Below are 20,396 nucleotides of genomic sequence, written 5' to 3' on the forward strand. Positions count from 1 at the left end.
ACTCAAAGCCACCCAGAGATTAAGGGGAGGAGAGAAGCTGGACAGACTGCAGCAAAGGAAAAAAAAAATTGCACTCAGGACTTCTCTTATCCCACTTCTGCGATGCATTAAACACTTTATGGCCTGCTGTACTGTTATGATCCTTAGTGGCTGAGGATCACAGAACTGACTAGCTAAGTAACTGAACATAGGACGAGCTCTAGGGAGGTGGTAACTGGACTGACCGCAATCCTGATCCTAACCGCACACACTAAAGGTAGCCGGTGAACGTGCCTAAATTCCTAGACGTCTCTACGCAGCCTGAGAAACTAGCTACCCCTAGAGAGAAAGCAAGACCTCACTTGCCTCAGAGAAATAACCCCAAAGATATAGAAAGCCCCCAACAAATAATAACGGTGAGGTAAGGGGAAAATACAAACATAGAAAAGAAACAGATTCAGCAAATGAGGCCCGCTAATACTAGATAGCAGAAGATAGATAGGAAACTGTGCGGTCAGTAGAAAACCCTATACAAAATATCCACGCTGAGAATTCAAGAACCCCCAAACCAACTAACGGTATGAGGGGAGAAACTCAGCCCCCTAGAGCTACCAGCAAGCGAGGAAATCACATACTAGCAAGCTGGACAAAGACTAATAATAAACCAAGAAACATAATGAACACTGATGAGCAAAAAATGAACAAACAGAAACTTAGCTACTCTTGGAGAGACTGATAACGAAGGTAATCAGGAGCGATCAAAATAACACTGAATACATCGACAGCAGGCAACAACTGAAAGTCCAGGTGAGCTAAATAGGAAACCAACTAGCAGATAACGAGACAGCTGATCCCAGCCACAGACCCGCAGAATGACAAAAAGAGCCACCAGAGGGAGCCCAAAGATAGCACTCACACAGTACCACTTGTGACCACAAGAGGGAGCCCAAAAACAGAGTTCACAACAAGGCCCCTCTCATCAGTTCCTGGATCATTTTGCCACCTGGCTTCCACACTTTCTCTCCTGTGACATCCCCACCCTCACCATGAGTGATTTCAACATCCCCATTGCATTTCCCCTCTCCCCATCTGCTTCTCACCTTTTATCTCTAACCTCCTCTTTTGGCCTCTTGCAGCATAACGACTCTCCAATGTATGAAGACAGTAACGCCCTCGACTTGGTCTTCTCCCTGCTTTGCTCAGTGGATGATTTCAAAAACTCCCCTCCCCCGCTCTCTGACCACAACCTTCTTTCATTCTCTATCAAGAACTGCCATCCTGCTCAGGTCACCCAACTTTCCACACTTATAGAAACATACAGGCTAATAACACCCAGAAACTTATGAAGAACTTGCAGTCCTCATTGGCCCCTATCTCCTCCATCTCAGGTCCTGAATCTGCTCTGAATCCCTGCAAAGTGCCCTGGATGAAAATTCACCTCCTATACATAGAACAACTGGGCACAGATGGCAATAATCGTGGCACATTCTGCAAACACGTTTCCTGCAGCGGTGCTCCAGGTGCGCCGAACGTCTGTGGAGAAAATCTAATCTACCCGAAAATTTCACACATTATAAGTTCATGCTTAAAACAAACAACACTGCCCTTCATCTCTCCAAACAAACCTATTTCAACACCCTCATCACCTCACTGTCCAGCAACCCTAAACGTCTCTTTGACACTTTTGATTCCCTACTCAACCCAAGAGTGCAGGCCCCAACTATGGATCTTGGCGCTGACGATCTGGCCAATTACTTCAAAGAAAAAATTGACCACATCCTACAGGAAATTGTCTCCCAATCCCCTCAGACCATGCACTCCTCCCTCCCCCACTGCTTCTAGCTCACTATCTGATTTTGAACCGGTCACAGAAGAAGTAATCAGGCTCCTTGCATCTTCTCGCCCGACCACTTGCACCAGTGACCCCATTCCGTCACATCTCCTTCAGTCCCTTTCCTCTGCTGTCACCTCTCACCTAACAAAAATATTCAACCTCTCTCTCTCTTCCGGTATCTTTCCCTCCTCATTTAAGCATGCCATCATACATCCATTACTTAAAAAACATCCCTTGACCAAAACGGTGCCGCTATCTATAGACCTGTCTCTAATCTCCCCTTCATCTATAGACACCTGGTCAACTCCCGTTTTATCTGCCATCTCTCAGATAACTCTCTTCTCGACCCTCTTCAATCTGATTTCCACTTTTTACACTCTACTGAAACTGCCCTCACTAAAGTCTCTAATGATTTACTAATAGCTAAACCTAATGGTCACTACTCAATGCTAATTCTCTTGGATCTCTTGACCATCAGCTCCTACTCGCTATGTTACACTCCATAGGCCTCAAGTGTTATGACCTGGTGGTTAGGAGCACCCGGAATGACCTGATGGTTAAAACGGAAACCAGAGACAAGCTCTGAGGAGGTGGTAACTCTACTGACCGCAATCCCTAATCCTATCACACACACTAGAAATAGCCGTGGAGCGTTCCTAACTCTCCCTAGACGCCTCTTCACAGCCTAAGAACTAACTACCCCTGAAGATAGAAATAGAAGCCTACCTTGCCTCACAGAAATTCCCCAAAGGAAAGGTAGCCCCCCACTAATATTGACTGTGAGTTAAGAGGGAAGTGACAAACACAGGAATGAAAACAGATTTTAGCAAAGGAGGCCGAATCTTCTCTAGATAGACAGAAGATAGGAAAGGGAACTGTGCGGTCAGTACTAAAAACTACAAAATCCACGCAGAGTGTGCAAAAAGACCTCCACACCAACTCACGGTGTGGAGGAGCAACTCTGCACCCCCAGAGCTTCCAGCTAGCAAGGAAATATCATAATAGCAAGCTGGACAAGAAACTTAGCATGTGCTGAGAAATATACTCAAAAACAAATGGACAACAAATGAACAAGCAGGAACTTAGCTTCTGCTGGAGTAGACAGGCCATCTGAGAAATCCAAGAGAGATCTGAACCAGTACTAAGACATTGACAGCTGGCATGAACTAAGGACCAGAGCAGAGTTAAATAGGAAAGCCAGCAGAACAATAAGTGAGGGCAGCTGAGAAAGCCAACCTCAAAGATCAGCAGTTCCACTCAAAGCCACCAGAGGGTGTCCAAGGACAGAACTCACCAAAGTACCATTCACGACCACAGGAGGGAGCCCAAGAATTGAATTCACAATACTCAAGGACACCATTCTCTCCTGGTTCTCCTCCTATCTCTGTGACCGCTCCTTCACTGTATCTTTTGCTCTTTCCTCCTCCTCTCACCTTCCCCTTACTGTTGGGGTTCCTCAGGGATCAGTCCTAAGCCCACTCCTCTTCTCTTTTTATACTGGCCCTATTGGACAAAAAATCAGATTTGTGTTCCAGTACCATCTCTATGCTGATGACACCCATCTATACACCTCTTCTCCTGATATCACGCCTGCCTTTCTAGAAAACACCAGTGATTGTCTTACCGCTGTCTCTAACATCATGTTCTCCCTCTATCTGAAACGGAACCTGTCAAAAACTGAACTCCTCGTGTTCTCTCCCTCTACTAAACTACCTTTGCCTGACATGGCCATCTCTGTGTGTGGTTCCACCATTACTCCCAAGCAACATGCACGCTGCCTTGGGGTCATACTTGATTCCGTGCTTTTATTCACTCCCCACATCCGATCATTGGCTCTCTTGTTATCTGCACCTCAAAAACATTTCTAGAATTTGCCCTTTTCTTACTGTTTTGCTTATTCATTCTTGTCTTGACTATTGTAACTCTCTACTAATCGGCCTCCCTCTTACAAAACCCTCCCCTCTCCAATCTGTCCTGAATGCTGCAGCCAGGATCATATTCCTCACAAATCATTATACCGATGCCTCTACCTTGTGCAAGTAATTACACTGGCTACCCATCCACTCCAGAATCCAGTAAAGAACTATTACCCTCATCCACAAAGCTCTCCATGGCTCAGCACCACACTACATCGCCTCCCTGGTCTCAGTTTACCATCCTACCCATGCCCTCCATTCTGCTAATGACTTGAGGTTAACATCCTCAATAATCAGAACCTCCCACTCCCGTCTCCAAGACTTTTCATGTGCTGCACCAATTCTTTGGCATGCACTACCCAGGTTAATACAATTAATCCCCAATCCCCACAGTTTTAAGCATGCCCTGAAAATGCATTTCTTCAGACCGGCCTACCGCCTCAATGTATTATCCTAGCTATCCCTGTGTGGCCCATTCAAAAAACCAACAATAGTCAGGTTCCTTGCATCATGTTCTCATACGCTTTATGCATTTAATAGCCTCTGTGTCTGTATTGTTACATATTTAGGCAGTTAACTGGTTCATGCAGCTTTTCATGAACACCCGATCCTTACACTATGGTTGGTCCGAACAACAAAAGCAATTGTTACCATCCACCTCTCATGTCTCCCTTTTTTTCCCCATAGCTTGTAAGCTTGTGAGCAGGGCCCTCACTCCTCTTGGTATCTGTTTTGATCTGTGTTTTTTGTTATGCTGTAATGTTTATTGTCTGTACAAAGCCCCTCTATAATTGTAAAGCGCTGCGCAATATGTTGGCGCTATATAAATACAATTATTATTATTATTATTATTATTATTAAAGTGCAATTGAAAGATTTGCGCCATATTGTCTCTTGTTGGCTATGTTTTACTTTTCAGTGTGACTTTGTGGATGGCTAGTACCAGACCCACCTCACCTCTAACTATCTGACGGTGGTAGCAAATCCTAATATATCACTAATATTTGCAGTGAGCCAACATCTATAACCCTTGAGTGCAGAGTATGATAAACTGGTCACCTAAAGGTCCATTTATCCCTCAAGGACCAATTAATTTTGGCCATAAGACTCAGGCAGTTCTAGAGTCTTTATTAGGATTAAAGTTGTAAAAATGACGTGATTGTGTTACTTTATCCAAAACCCAATCAGTAATGATAACAAGTCTTGCTTACTTCTAATCCTAAGCCCCCATACACACTCGATAGATGTTGACCAAATCATGATTCGGCCACCTTCAATCTTTTCTGACTCTCCCATAGACAGGAACCCACAGCTGGGGTGAGTGCTCCTGTTTTTTTTCTATGAGAGAGACACTGCCAGATTGGTTATTGAAATGCAATAGGCTGGACCTTTCACTTTCGCAACATAATGTTGATTTAATGTCAGATGACCCCCAAACACATTATTCTCTCTGCTCATCCCGCCGATATGAGCTTACTTTTAGCCTAATGTTTACAAATGCCAAATGATCATCATTTGCCATGTTATGTAAAGCAACAAGTATTTTGTGATACTCTTTCGGGAGATGTTTACGTCATGTGTTGAAAATGTGACCATCCAGTCATCTTAATGAGAATTGCGGCCATTTTTTAGGGATTTAAGGGAACATTTCATGTGATTTATGCTGCTCTAACTATGGGATACAAGTATCAGAAATTGGTTCCCTCACTTCAAATGTCTGTGTCTTACTCTGATATGCTAATGGAATCAATAAAAACATAATGTAATTGAAAGGGTGACCCGAGAAAAGGAGACTAGGAATACTAGGGCTAATCACAGAGAAAGATCCCTCCCCAGCTTATTTTCGCCCCACTCAGCCAGAATGACAGGTCTTACCTATATGCACATAGGTAGAGGACTGTCAATTAAGCAGAAAATGACTCACATGACTGGTTTCTTTAAGGAGTTAATCTTTGGCAATTTACTTATGGTTGCAAAACAAGGACATTTGGTGATTACCTCCATAAGATCTAAATTTTTGCATTAAGCATTCACACTCCTCAATAATTTTGTCCTCTATACGATCCTTCCCCATTCCATAATCTCGTAATGTGGACAGAGTGAATCTTCTCATCACTTTCCAGTTCTCTCCATTTGCAAATAGAATGCCTGCAAAAACAAGAGGGGATTAGACCATTGAAATTATCTTTTTATAATGTTTTTCTGGTGAGTATGACACCAAAATCACAGCTTTTACTCATCATACCATCATCCAGTCCTGATTCGCCATCCGTTTGTTTTGAATTAATATCCACCCTCGGACATTTTGTTTTCTAAAAGAGGATCATTGCATGTTTGTCAGTGGTTAAAACTGAAAAGTGATTGTAAAAGCAAGCAACTTTGCAATTTACTTCTTGTTAATACTTTGCATTCTCAAGAACGGAACATTTTTTTAATTTTAAAATGTATTGTCCAGGTTAACTTCCACCTATGCAGTGGATGATTAATTTCAATATATATATTTTTTACAAAGATCAGAAAGTTTTCTAACATATATAGACCCTCAAATCTCCAAGATTGACACAGATGATAATTTGTATTTTTAATGGAATCATTTTGGAATACAGATAATGTTTTGAAAACTACTGTTTTAGAAGCAAGGCATTTTTTTCCAGGCATTACTGTACACTGTAGGTAAAATGTTAACTTTATGTTACAGGTCAGTATAACTGAGAAGATGCACAATTGATAAATTCCTACTTTTTATAAAACAAATTAAAACAAATGTTTTTAGTGCCTCAGGTATTAGGCTTGATTTTAGGTATACTCAGTCCTCTGAACCAGAATACAGTATATCATTCATTTTTTTTTCTAGCCGCTCTAATTTTTGAGAAAATGTGCAGTTGCCCACACATTAATTTTTGATTTTTTTTCCTCAACAGGGTTGTTAAGCATTCAATCAAAGATGGTTTGTAGTGTGCATTTACATAAGTATTAATGTATCAGTTAAATACATAATGGACCATCTGTGTTCTTATAACGACACTGTCGGAGGTGTGCTCTACAGAACTGTGTAGAAACGCAGTAGAGCATTTGGCAACCTCAATGACATCTTTTCACTAAAGCTGAGTCAGTGTGTTGTTATTCACATAAAAACAGTAATCATGATGACAGTGATTTTGAGGTAACCTGATCAGTTCCATAAGTTTTTAATTCAGCTGCAGCTCAATGACCCTGTTAGAGAGCTAAATGTCCCAAAGAAATCAGCAGAATTGTTGAGGTCTAGACTACCACTGTGCCAGAAAAGAGTGGTCTCAGCACCGGTGTCCACATCAAAGGGGGAAGACACAAAATGTCCTGTATGTATACCGCACATGTTGTGAAGGGGCTAAACAAAGGTTGAAGATACTTTGACTACAACTGCAGAAAATTTCCAGCACTGACCATAGAGAAGCTAAAGTTGGATGTTTTTGATGGTCCTCAAATCAGAGGTCTCATAAAAGAAACACACTTCAAAGAAGGAAGATGTGTGGTCTTCTTTCACTATGGTTGTACAGAATTTTCTTTGGAACTATACAGCAGAAAATTGCAATGAACTAATAGAATGAATGACATCTTCTTTCCATCACTTTGAATGTACAATGAGTATAAAGGTGCTTTATCTCCAAGGCCACTTGGATCATTTCTCAGAAAACCTTGGTGACCTAAGTGAAGAGCAGGATGAACAATTCGACCAATATTTAAGAAGTATACAAGTAAGTTACTGTTAGGTGTTGAGTTCCCACCTCAGCACAGGGGGAATCTCGAACCATCTCCGCTGCGGTCTCCCATTCTTCTCCAGCCGCAGTAGAACCTTCTCAGCGGAGACATCAGTCCCAGCATCTGGCTCAAGCTGATACTGTGCGACTGGTTACTGCTGCCCCTCCAGGCTCTGCCTTTGTAGCCAGCACTGATCAGCGGCAAGCAGGCCTTTCTGGGACTAAGTCCTGCTTTTCCCATACTGAGCATGCCCACGGGACAACCTCTCATTGGAGGTCGGGGGTCACATGCTCTGGTCCTGCAGCTCCTATTGGACCATCTGGAAGGTCCCGTAGCACTGCTTCTATAAAAGGTTTGCATGGCTGCTCGGCCATGCGCTAATGTATACTTGAAAACATGTGGGTGTAGATGTGTGACTGTCACTCTTTAATCATCCCCCTTCCTAGTGTTGTTGACTGCTCGCGAATGGTGGATGCTTGCTATCTAGTGCCCAACTGTGCTACCTGCACACCTAGCACACGATACAGCGTCTGATTGCAGTGACCTCCAGTGCGGCGCCGTGCGCTAGTAGAGCGCTTTCCTGATCCAAGTCTGGGTGGTTAGTGGCATCCACCAGAGCGGCACAGCATGCACTCTTGTGCATTAAATTATTATTTCTGTTTAACTCTGACACCCCAGTAGCAGTGTCGAGTGCAAGAGGTCTAGAGGAACTCTTTCCCTGAGTCTTGAGATAGAGTTCTGTGACTCCTTGCTTGTGCTCTTTGTGCGGTACCATGGCCCTGTGACGCAACAGGGGTTGCTTCCTTCATACAGGGTGAAGTTAACCCGGGTGTGTATCCACATTATACCACCATATAGTCCGTCATTACTCAGCAGCAGGTTCCATATGTGCACGGTGGACCCCAGGTTGCAAACATACCTTATACCATCTTCCTAATTATTTGGTGCGTTCCGCTAGCCCTAACAGATACTGAGGACACTGGGATACTCACATGATGGTGGACTACTGCTGGTCTATTCAAAGTTAATGCCCTTGCAACTGCGCAACTCACTGCTAGAAATCATTTTATGCATGCTTAATTCTTATGCTGTAATGTAAATCCTTCATAAATAAAATAAATTATAATGTTTAGTAGACTTCAGTACTACTGTTCGATACATTTTTTATTTTCTGTTGATGGAACTACGAAAATGTGGGTTTTGTATTTGTGATTAGTGTTGAGCATTCCGATACTGCAAATATCGGGTATCGGCCGATATTCACTGTATCGGAATTCTGATATGAGTTCTGATATTTTTGTGATATCGGAAATCGGAATCGGAAGTTCCTATAAGTTCCCAGGCGTGTGCGGTGCATATGGTTCCCAGGGTCTGGAGGAGAGGAGACTCTCCTTCAGGCCCTGGGATCCATATTCATTTAAAAAATAAAGAATAAAAATAAAAAATATGGATATACTCACCCTTTGGACGGACCCTGGACCTCAGCGGTGCAACCGGCAGCCTCCGTTCCAAAGAATGCAGGGAGTGTAGGACCTGCGATGACGTCGCGGCTTGTGATTGGTCGCGTGAGCGGTCACATGAGCGGTCACGCGACCAATCACAAGCCGCGACATCATCAAAGGTCCTTCACTCTGCATTCTTAGGAATGGAGGCAGACGCTTGCAGCGGTGAGGTCCAGGGGCCGCTGGAGGGGTGAGTATATCCATATTTTTTATTTTTATTCTTTATTTTTTACATGAATATGGATCCCAGGGCCTGAAGGAGAGTTTCCTCTCCTTCAGACTCTGGGAACCATCCAGGATACCTTCCAATATTTGTGTCCCATTGACTTGTATTGGTATCGGGTATCGGTATCGGCGATATCCGATATTTTTGGGATATCGGCCGATCCAATCCGATACCGATACTTTCAAATATCGGAAGGTATCGCTCAACACTAATTGTGATACAAGCTAACATTTTGTATTATCCCAATTTGAGGTATATGATTTTTCTACTTTTTTATAATGTACTGTAGCTTGTTACTGTTTATACAATTTTTGTGAGGCAAATGGATGAAAACAGAAATTCTATGATCATTGTTTTATTCTTTATTTTTTATGTATTTGCAACATTCAGCAAATTAATTGTTGAAATACGTTGGAGATTTCACTTATGTGGGCAAAAAAGTTCCCTTTTATATTTTTTATAACTGTTTATTTTTCATTTTTGTCTTATTAGGGGACCTGAACATCAGTAAGCATTATTGCTTATATATTTCATAGCAATACTTCTGTATTGCAGCGTGTTAACAGTTAATCTAATACATCTAGCCTCTGACAGGATCTAATAGAAGGACTAAGTTGGCAGCCAAGGGGGCCATTGCTATGCCTCCAGCTGCCATGACCATCAGGACTACAGCAATTGGGTTGCAAAGGGGCCAATGTGATGACAGATGGAGACTTCTATGTCTGACCACTTAAGATGCTGCGGTTACTAATAGTGGTGGGAACTAAGGGATTACACGGGAGTGATCAATGTTCTAACCAATCCCTGTACTATGTAATATTATTGGTCTCTTTATGTAGACTCTTTGTTGCATCCTCAGGAATCATTTGGGTTATCCAATGCTCCAGAGACCAACTGTGACCATAACTCCTTAATTGCAAAGTTACAGGGCTGAATAAAATTTTAAATCCATCTATCATAAATTAAATTTTTTATCAGTTTTAAATTAATGTATCAATATCACTTACCATATCCCTGTGATGTTCTGGAACCCATTGCTGTAACCGGCCTTCCGGCAAATTCCTCCGCGTGGTTGATAAGGGCATCTTTCACTGCGTCATATCCACACAGGATAACAAACCTTTCCGTGCCCAAGTGGACGCTGAACACTGAGCCATACGTCTTTGAAATCTGAAATCAGAATTCACGTGATGACCCCGTTATAATATTATGTCACTTATAGGTCCATATTTTGTTCCATTTCATGATATATTGTCTGCAAAGGAAATTGTCCGCAGGATATTCATCACTACACCACTACCAGTGACTGCTGCTTTTGGTATTGTAAAACAAAATCTAAGATAAAGACAAAATGAGCAATTACCCTGAGTAACGCTGGTGGGTGTGGACCCACTGTGCCACTGGACAGACTTACCCTGGAGGGGCGTAACTAAGGGCCTACCTGGTCTTCACTAGCACCTCAGATGGTGTGGATAGGCTTGGGCCGCAAGATAGCCACCAGTTTCCACTCCAGGGCAGTGTCTGGAACTGTAGCAGCTGACCCATGGGTCAGAGCAGGTATGTGAAGTACTGAGGGGCGAGACAGAAGCCTAGTCAGATGGTCCGGGGTTTGGACAGGCAGCACAGATTCAGGATACGCAGCCGAGGTCAGGAGCAGAGAGAACAGATAGGGCAAAGAGGATTGGAACCTTAGCTCACGCAAGTTTTGGAGGGTGGCGCTGTCTGATGTAGCCCCTGTTGGCTGATGATTGCTTGGAGATTCCAAACCCTACAGGGCACAGCAGGGTTAAATTTTTGCAGGATCATGCCGTGCCCCCCTGAAGCCAGCCATGTGGAGACATCAGAGATATGCAGCAGAATTGGTACTGTTGAGAAGATTCAGAGTGGGCGCCAAACATGAGGATAAGCAGAGTGATGGACACAGTGAATAGCAAGGTGGCGGAAACACATGCGAATTACCACAGTGACACTCTGTAGTAAGTAAAAAATATAGTAATGGTAAGTATAAATATCATAAGGGACTTAGTTAATATTGTTTTAATCAGAAAAACATAAAGCCATTCCACTACGACAAGGTGTACCCCAGTTGGGACAGTACCTGACTATTACAGTTCACCTCACTATGTGCCAGCAGACATAAAAATAGATAAGGGCAGAGCAAAACCCACACCTGACTGTTCATACACCCAACCGTGGAGAGCTATATTAACAAAATGAACAGTCTAAATTTGGGTACACCTTGTCGTGGTGGCATGGTTTTTACATTTTTTTTTTAATCAAAACAATGTTAACCAAGTTCCCTATGATATTTACATGCACTATTACGGTTTACTTACTTACTATAGGGTATTTGCTCATTTTGTCTTTATCTTAGATTTTGTCTGTTAAATGGCCACAGTGTGAATGCGTTCCTATGCATTGCACTTATGCCATCACATGCTCTGGCTCAATTGTTTTGGCTTCTGGTTTACATTTGGCATTATGTTTTATCTGGTGCAGAATTTAGAAAATTAAGTGGTTTAATTTCTGCACATTTTGTATATAAATGTCCGGAATCAATGAGTTGTAGCCACTCAGCAACATAATCTAGGTGACAATATTTTTAACCTGCATTATGTCGCCTGACCGAAATCCAAGCATATCCAAAGAGGTGCACAGTAAGGCCGGGGTCACACTTGCGAGTGTAATGCGAGAAACTTGAGCGAGTATCTAGCACTCGGAACTGGAGCATGCGGCTGCATGTATTTCTATGCAGCTGAACGCTCCGGTCCTGAGTGCCGGCGGCAGCATCGGATATTGATGCATGAAACTCGTGCGAGTTTCTCGCATTACACTCACAAGTGTGACCCCGGCCTAAGGGACCCAATTGCCCATTTCTAAAGTTTTCATCCTTAGATTTTGTATGTTTACATTGAATATACTTTTATGTATTGTATTTACACTTGCAATGTTCAAACTATAAAAAGGGGATAAAACAGAAAGTAAAGCCGTGTGTGGCTGGGCCTTGGTTTTAAGTGGAGAGACTGAGATAAGGCCAAGAATTTTGAGAAACAGATGGTGACATGATCATGCTATGTTGGATTCCAACTTTAATTTATCTTGTCAAAGTCTGTTCAACAGTTAAATCAGATAATAACAAATCACTTGGCACTCAGTTTCTTTGCAAGATGAGAATGAGTATTCCGTTTATTTGTGCATCCAGTTGAAAGATTTAAACGTTTTCGGTCCATACACAAGACCTTCATCAGAAATATCTTTAACAAAACTGGAAGCAATAAACAAGGGGGGTGTGTAAAGGCCGGGTTCACCCAGCTCAGGCCGTTCGGCCTTTGCACACCCCCCTTGTTTATTTCTTCCAGTTTTGTTAAAGATATTTCTGAAAACGTTTAAATCTTTCAACTGGATGCACAAATAAACGGAATACTCATTCTCATCTTGCAAAGAAACTGAGTGCCAAGTGATTTGTTATTATCTTGCTGACGGGCTGGAAACCTGACTTGGGCACCATAACAGGATCCTCGAGTGCCGTGTGCATTGTCTTTATCAACGGTTTAATGAGGCATGAGCTGAAGGTGCGAGGTGCCAGGGCAACAAGCCACTTCATCAGTACTATTGACAGGGTAATTAGATTTAGGGTTGAAAACTAAATATTTGGCCAAGATGTAGGAAAGCCTAAATAACAATCAGTTCTGGGCTTATTTTAAACCCAAAGAACCCTTTGTTCAGTGAAAGGGTCGTGCAGCAATGTGAACCATCATTGTTGGGCACCATTTGGCATTTTCTAACTACACCAACCTCTGTATATGCCATGCAGCCAAAGACAATCTTAAACATTAGCCCAAGAGTTGGAATCTTAAAGTGACAGTTGTTGACCAGCCACAGTTTTAAAGCAAACCATTTTTACCTCCATAAAAGACTTTTGAGGTTTCATTGTGTTGATAATGTGCATGTTTCCAATAAGCGGCAATGATTTAGGTCCAGGAGGAAAGTTGGCATACTTTTTATGATTCTTAAACACATTGGCCAAAAACAGGATGACAGCAAGTGATATTAGGAGTGAGATGAGCTCCATTGCGAAAGTCTTCTCGGTAACACCTGCTGAAATGTGAGACAAATATAAGGAAAGGAGCAAAAAGTTACAAGCAATGACTAGAGGTTTTGACGCCCGGGAGACCGAGGTACCCAGCACCAGATCAATGAGGTCCGTCTCTTGAGGGGGATGTCACTAGTGGCTTGACCCGGTGCTGTGGCCTCAGGCGATGCACAGTGTAAGGGGTATCATGAAGGAACAGACACTTACTTGATCAGCAGCAGGTCCTCTCAGCTGTGATGACCCCGATCCTGGATCGATGGCTATTGTCCAAATGAAAGACTGAGGCGCTGAAACGTTTCACCAGTTTACTTCAACAAAGAGGGATTTGCAACCAATACTGTCGCCGGAGTCTGTTTAAGAACCCTGAATTACTTTGACCCTGTCAGGATTTCCACCTCTTATTATGCGCAGTTTCTGTATGGCCCTGCTGCTGTTTGTGAACTGGCTGCCGACACAATCTGTCTCTTCTGTGCTCTGGTTTGACGGATAACCCGAGTCCTTTTTTGTCGGCTTACCCCCTCTGGGAGTACCACTGAACTCTGTGTCTGTTGCTGCGTCTTACCCTGGTGAAGCTGATATCACCTCACTTCCTGTATTATATATAATAAATATAGCCACGGATCCGGTATCCGTCTCTGAGCCTATTCTGGGTAGAGGTTATTGCTACCCGGTTCTCACAATGTCCTTTTTCTCTATTCCTCTTTTCCTACTATGGGTATCACGGGCCTATAATCCGTCATAGGGCTGTTAGGAGTTCAGTTATACGACCTCTCACTTTCAGCTCCTCAACCCAACTGCCAGTCCTTTTCTCAGACCAGAATAGATCAAGGGGAGTGTCTGGAGCTCCCCCTTCTGGCCGGAGATGGTAGTGTAGTCTTGCTATTTTAATAATTGTATTTGGTGTCAATAACTATTTTTGTGGCAAATACCCCTAGGGGCGCCACATTATTATCTTAAAGAAGTGTCCACCTTGAAGAAAAAGGCAGCGCATTCAGATAAATAAATTAAATTAAGCCAATGAGCCTCATTCACCAAGCATGTCTAAAAGAAAAATGTTTTGAGAAGAATTTATCAAATCTTCTGTTCCACTTGTGAAAAATGGATGTAAAAATTAGATTTAAATTAAACCTTCCACCAAATTTACTATTTTTTTTTTCTGAACTAGGAACACAATGCAATTGTGGCTGCAGAGCGGCCTTGGTACCTAGTGAGTTAATGTCATGGGTTTACCACAACAGAGAGGAGTCAGAAGACCGCAGCATCTAATTTCTCCTACTCCGGCACTGATTAGAATCATTTCACCTTCATATTAAATTATGTAAATTTCTTTTAGCAGATTAGGGGTTAATCTGCTCAGTTGAGAGCTCCTGGAAGCTTTTCTGCTTTAAGGCTCTCCGCTGTTAGCCAAGACCCTAGCTAGCGCTCATTGTCAGAGCTAGATTATTCTGTATAGCTGTAAGTTGTTATTGGTTGCTATTGGAGAAGGTGTTTGGTGCATTTATCTGTGATTGTTACTAAGTTTATGATAATTCCCTTCTTTTTCCTAATTTGGTTTAACCCTATCCTCCACTCCCTGGTGCTTTATCATCATACTGCCGAACAAAAAGTGCAATAAAATGCGATTTAAAAGACGGATTGTCCCGCAAAAACAAGCCGCCATACAGCTCCATCAGTAGAAAAGTAAAAAAGTTACTGCTCTCAGAATAAAGCAATGCAAAAATAATTATTTTCTCTATAAAATAGTTTTTACTGTGTTAAAGCGCCAACACATAAAAAAATAACTGTAGTATCATTGTAATCTTACTGCCCCAAAGAATAAAGCGGTCTTATCAATTGTACCACACACAGAACAATATAAAAAAATAAAAACATAAAGCAATTCCAGAGTTACTGGTTTTTGTTCATTCTGTCTCTCAAAAATCAGAATAGAAATAAATAAATAAATAAAGTCATGTGCCTGAAAATTGTATCAATGTAAATGTCTGCTCGTCCTGCAAAAAACAAGCCGTAACATGACTCTGTTGGCCAAAATATGAAAAAATTATAGCTCTCAAAATATATTGATGCAAAAAGGAGTTTTCGCAATAAATAGCATCTTTTAGTGTGTGACAGCAGTCAAACATGAAAACCCAATATAAATCTGATATTGCTGTAATCTGAAGAATAAAGCCACCTAATCACTTATACCACATGAGGAACAGCATAAAAAATAAATAAAACTAATTCTTCACATGCTGTTGATTTTTTCATTCTGCCTCCCAAAGATCGCAGTAAGGCTTGGCGCACATTTATCTTGCGCTCTGCGCTGAGTGCTTGCAGCGGGATTTCTGTGTAAATCTCTAAAACATGTGATTCAGACAGAACCCCCATCAGAAGAATCCCTAAAATGAGGCAGATGGAGGCACTGTGGACACCGTCTGACCTGTGTTCTGGCGGTGTCCTTTTTTTAGGATTGCATAAAAGTGTTGTCAGCCACAGTTTTGTGCACTTCTGTAAAGGACACCACGCAACATAGGCCAGACGGAGTCCAGAGTAAATTTGCTGCCTCATTATAGTGAATGGATCCATTGGAAGTTTAATCTATCACGTCACTCAGAGATTTAGATGGAAACCCCAAAGTAAGTGCTCAGTGTAGATAGCCAAATAAATGTGATCCCAAACATTATGTTAATTGCTCCCAAGAAAAGCTTCATTTCAATCCACAAAAAAGCAAGTCCTCACTCTAATTTTTCATCTGTTAATGGAAATATAGGGGGCTTCCACTTTACTGGTAGTACAAAAGCTCTGGAAAAGCGAAATGGCTTCATGTTCCCCAAAAGAAATTCAGCAAATTCTGTGCTCCAAAATCCAGATGCCCTCCTCCCTTCTGAACCTCAGTGTGCCTAAACCACATTTAGCTCCCACATGTTTGGCATTTATGTAGTGATGAGAGCCCGCCTAATTTACAGGTCATGTCTCCAGAAGCATAAGCTGGGTATAATGTACTGGTGACTGCAACGTACTGGTCACTACAACATACTGGTCATTACAGCGGCAGTTTGCAATTTTCACTCAGCAGCATCCACTGCTGCCTATTTCTGGAAAACACCCATGGAGTCAAAATCATCACTATATCTGTAGATAAATTCCCAAAGGGTTATAATTTCCAAAGTGGGGTCACTTGAGGGGGGGTTCCACTGTTTAGGGACATCAAGGGCTCTCCAAACACAACATGGCATCCGCTAATTATTCCATTAAATGTTACATTCAAAAAGTCAAATGGTGCTGCTTCCCTTCCAAGCCCTGCCATGCACCCAGACAATAGTATTCCCCCACATATGGGGGATGGGTGTACTTAGGAGAAATTGCACAACAAAACTGTATGGAGCAATTTCACCTGTTACCCTTATGAAAATGCAAAATTTGGAGCTAAAAAAGATTTATCTTGGAAAAATGTGTTTTTCTTATTTTCACAACTTAACATTATAATCTTTTGTGAAGTACCTGTGGGTTAAAGGTGTTCAATACACATCTAGATACGTTTCCTAAGGGGTCTAGTTTACAAAATGGGGTCACTAACACATCAGGGGCTCTCTAAACGCGACATGGCAACCTCTAATTATTCCATCAAATTTTACATTCAAAAAGTGAAATGGAACTCTTTCCCTTCTGAGCCCTGCCATGTTCCCAAATAGTAGATTTCCCCCACATATCAGATATCGGCATGCTCTGGAGAAATTGCACAACAAAATGTATGGTTCATTTTCTCCTGTTACCCTTACAAAAGTAAATAGTCTAAAAGAAAATTTTTGTGAAAGAAAAGTAAATGTTTATTTTTTTCTTCCACATTCCAAAATTCCTTTAGAGCACATGAAGGGTTAATAAACTTTTTGACTGTGGTTTTGAGTACATTGAGGGGTGCAGTTTTTGAATGGTGTCATTTTTTTTCTGTCATATATATCCTTCAAAGTCACTTCAAATGTGAGACGGTCCCTAAAAAATAGTTGCAAATTTGGTTGTAAAAATAATAAATCACTGGTTAACTTTTATAAAGGAGTTATCGCGAGCTTTCCTTTAGGGTATTAGAAGGGTTAATGCCTACTACTCTCATCATCTACAGTACTGATGGGATTGGGGCTTAGTGTTCAGTGCTCCCTTGTGTTATTCTGTTTGGGGTTTTTTTATGTTTTTTTGGGTCAGGTGTTTAACAGGCTGTGTTAAACATAAACAGATGATTGTGTGACCCTAACTGAACAGCCACACCAGTTTTCTAAGTGATCAAAGACATTGCTTTAAAAACAAATATGGCATATTTAGCTCTATGTTCTAAATTTTAAACATTGCAAACTGAAATTATACAGCCTTTACCTGTTCATGATCACGTAATTTACCTCCGTTCTTGACCAGGCACATTTTCAGAATTTTTCTTCTAAGAAGTTTAAATAGCCGGAATATTCAAGTAATTTCTGTGTCTTCTTTTAGTGAGACACGAGGCTTCAATTTTTTGGCACTGTCATAGCCTTTTTTTTAGCCGATATTGGGCAACATTAGTGGGGAAAAAAGGGAAATCGGTGTCTGTTTTTAGAGTCTCTAAAATGTTTTTTTGCATACTCGCATACATTTTGACAAACTGCGTTCTAGCTTTTTTATGTCTCTGTGTCATCAGAGGGTCTTCCTTGTTTTCCTGCCACGGTGTTTCAATTCATTCAAGTGTTGATGAATAGTTCACGCTGACACTGATGCACCCTGAGCCTGCAGAATGGCTTGAATTTCTTTGGAACTTGATTGGGGCTGCTTATCCACCATCCGGACTATCCTGCGTTGAAGCTTTCATCAATTTTTCCCTGCCATACACGTCCAGGGAATTAGCTACAGTGCCATGAGTTGTAAACTTCCTGAACAGGTTGCACTCTGTAGACAAAGGAGCATCAAGTTCTCTGGAGATTGACTTGTAACCTTGCGATTGTTGATATTGTTCAACAATTTTTGTTCTGAAGTCCTCAGACAGTTCTCTTCTCCTCTTTCTATTCTCCATGCTTAGTATGGCACACATAGACACGCAAATCAAACATTGTGTCAACTTCTCCCCTTTTTAACTTTTTATGGGTGTGATTTTCATATTACCCACATCTGTTACTTGCCACAGGTGCGTTTGAACGAGTATCACATGCATGTAACAAAGTTGTTTACCGACAATTTTGGGGAGATGCCAACAATTCTTGGCCACTCATTTTTGTTGTTTTGTGTGAAATTATGTCCAATTTGCCTTTTATTTGACTGCTATTTTTGTGTTGTTCCAATTCACACAAAGGAAATAAACGTGTACTTGCAATAATTTTCTGGGAGAAGTACTTCATTTTTAGAACACTTTAAAGGGTGCTAGCATTTTGTCCATTAAAGCACTGCATATATATATATATATATATATATATATATATATATATATATATATATATATATATATGTTCAAGGGGCAATGGCAATTTGACAATAGCATTTTTTATTTTTCATTTTTACCTGCTATTTTTACCTGCATTTTTTATTTTTCATTTTTTAGCTGCTATTTTTTTTTTTCATGTTATTTTTCATTTCTTTAAACTATTGTGCCCCCCATAAATCATAAAAATACTTTTTTTGGGGGAGGGGGCACATCAATATTTAAATATTTTTATTTCCTTTATCTTATCTCCTTGTAACTGGAGCAGGTATTTTAGCGCAAGTTACAGTTGAAATTCCTCCTAGCTGGTGTCAAAGCAGAGCTGTCTTGGTCTCATATCACATGATATTTTTTTATGGAGGTGAAATGGCCATCAGTGCTCCCTATGACTGCATACACAGCGATTGTTTGGTTCTTTATATACAGAGATGTAGAAAGTACAGACAGTAATAAACCATATCTGCCTCCTCTATGGGAACTGTGGCTGCATCTGACAGCTGCATCCCCTCTCCCTCAGCTGTATAATAATGTGTACCTGTGTTCTATGCAGTGACATTTTAAAACATCACTGCAGACTAGGAGCCAGACTGCTCGGATGTTTAAAGTGCTGGGGGCAGTCCAGAAGTGATTTTTGGCAAAACAGAGTAATATTTGTGCCATGCCCCTTTCCTAGTGAGGCCATCACCAGTGAATAGTTCCTGATTCATTAAGTTATTTTATATGTTGTCTTTCTTCTTGCACTGGTGGTTTTTGTCCAAATTTCACTTAATGGCCCAGAATGTTTAATAAATTTAGTACAAATTCAAAAAAGCTTTTATTTTTGTTCTTTTTCTTTATTTGCAAATTTTTGTGTTGCACAATTCTTTCAGTAAGCTTTCAAATATCGCTCATTAGTCCTCTCCTATGCAAAGAGACTTTGTACGAATTTTTTACAATATTTTAATGGAATGCAAAATCTGTCAGCTTGGCAACATATCAAATAATAAATAATGAATTAGTGGAAGCATCAGGATAAGTAAAACCAAGCTCACATTGTCGAGAAACTGCAAAAAACAAAGACACTTTGGAAAAAAACCTTAAAAATGGCAGAAAAGCTATAATGAACGTGCTACAAAATGTAAAAAAGTCTAAAATAAGAATCTATTTACTTTACATTGCCACGGCCTCTTTCCCTGCAACCTTTGCACCCTCCATAACTCTGCTACAGTATTATACAGTAAACTTTTATGTAAAATTTAGACATATTTCAACCTAAACTTTGTCTTATATTGTCTCTCATGTTGTTGAATCATTTAATGACATTGTATACAGATTTTAGTAGGATTAGCGCTTACCATGCAGTGGATGCAGCCGGCTCACTATCTTATGTAATACACTCCTCAACGAGAGAGTGTAATGAATAATCCCAGATGCAGAGAAAATCTGTAAACCTTGTAGAGACCACACCTTGTGAACTCTGTCTCACGAACATGTATATACATGACATAGCAGTTTTGCCTAACAATAACCATAAAGTAGAGGTTCTTCAACTAACTACTGACCTGTGATTAAGTAATTTCTTCACAGCAGGCAATTTTAAAGTGGTTAAATTGGTGAAAGACAAACTTATTACATTCATGTATAAGGGAGTTAAAAAGTAACTCTTGTTAGACTTTAGTTTGTGTGTTTTTTTACTTTGGAGTTTTACCTATA

The 20,396-nt window shown here is 41.0% G+C and overlaps 1 protein-coding gene across 2 annotated transcripts in view; it reads right to left on the reverse strand.

The window, feature by feature from the left end:
- Positions 1-20,138, reverse strand: part of LOC143808699 (cytochrome P450 2C23-like) — a 38,001-nt gene extending 17,863 nt beyond the window's left edge. The window contains exons 1-4 of one of the 2 annotated variants that reach the window (XM_077291627.1): positions 20,039-20,138; positions 13,100-13,293; positions 10,203-10,365; positions 5,728-5,877 (exon numbers count right to left, since the gene is read on the reverse strand). In XM_077291627.1, the coding sequence (XP_077147742.1) occupies positions 5,728-5,877; positions 10,203-10,365; positions 13,100-13,267 (481 nt within the window). In that variant the 5' untranslated portion in view covers positions 13,268-13,293; positions 20,039-20,138. The remainder of the gene's footprint in view (positions 1-5,727; positions 5,878-10,202; positions 10,366-13,099; positions 13,294-20,038) is intronic. The other variant, XM_077291628.1, reaches the window with a different exon arrangement.
- Positions 20,139-20,396: the final 258 nt, after the last annotated feature.

The sequence above is a fragment of the Ranitomeya variabilis genome, chromosome 2, assembly GCF_051348905.1.
Source record: "Ranitomeya variabilis isolate aRanVar5 chromosome 2, aRanVar5.hap1, whole genome shotgun sequence".
In the NCBI taxonomy this organism is placed as follows: domain Eukaryota; kingdom Metazoa; phylum Chordata; class Amphibia; order Anura; family Dendrobatidae; genus Ranitomeya; species Ranitomeya variabilis.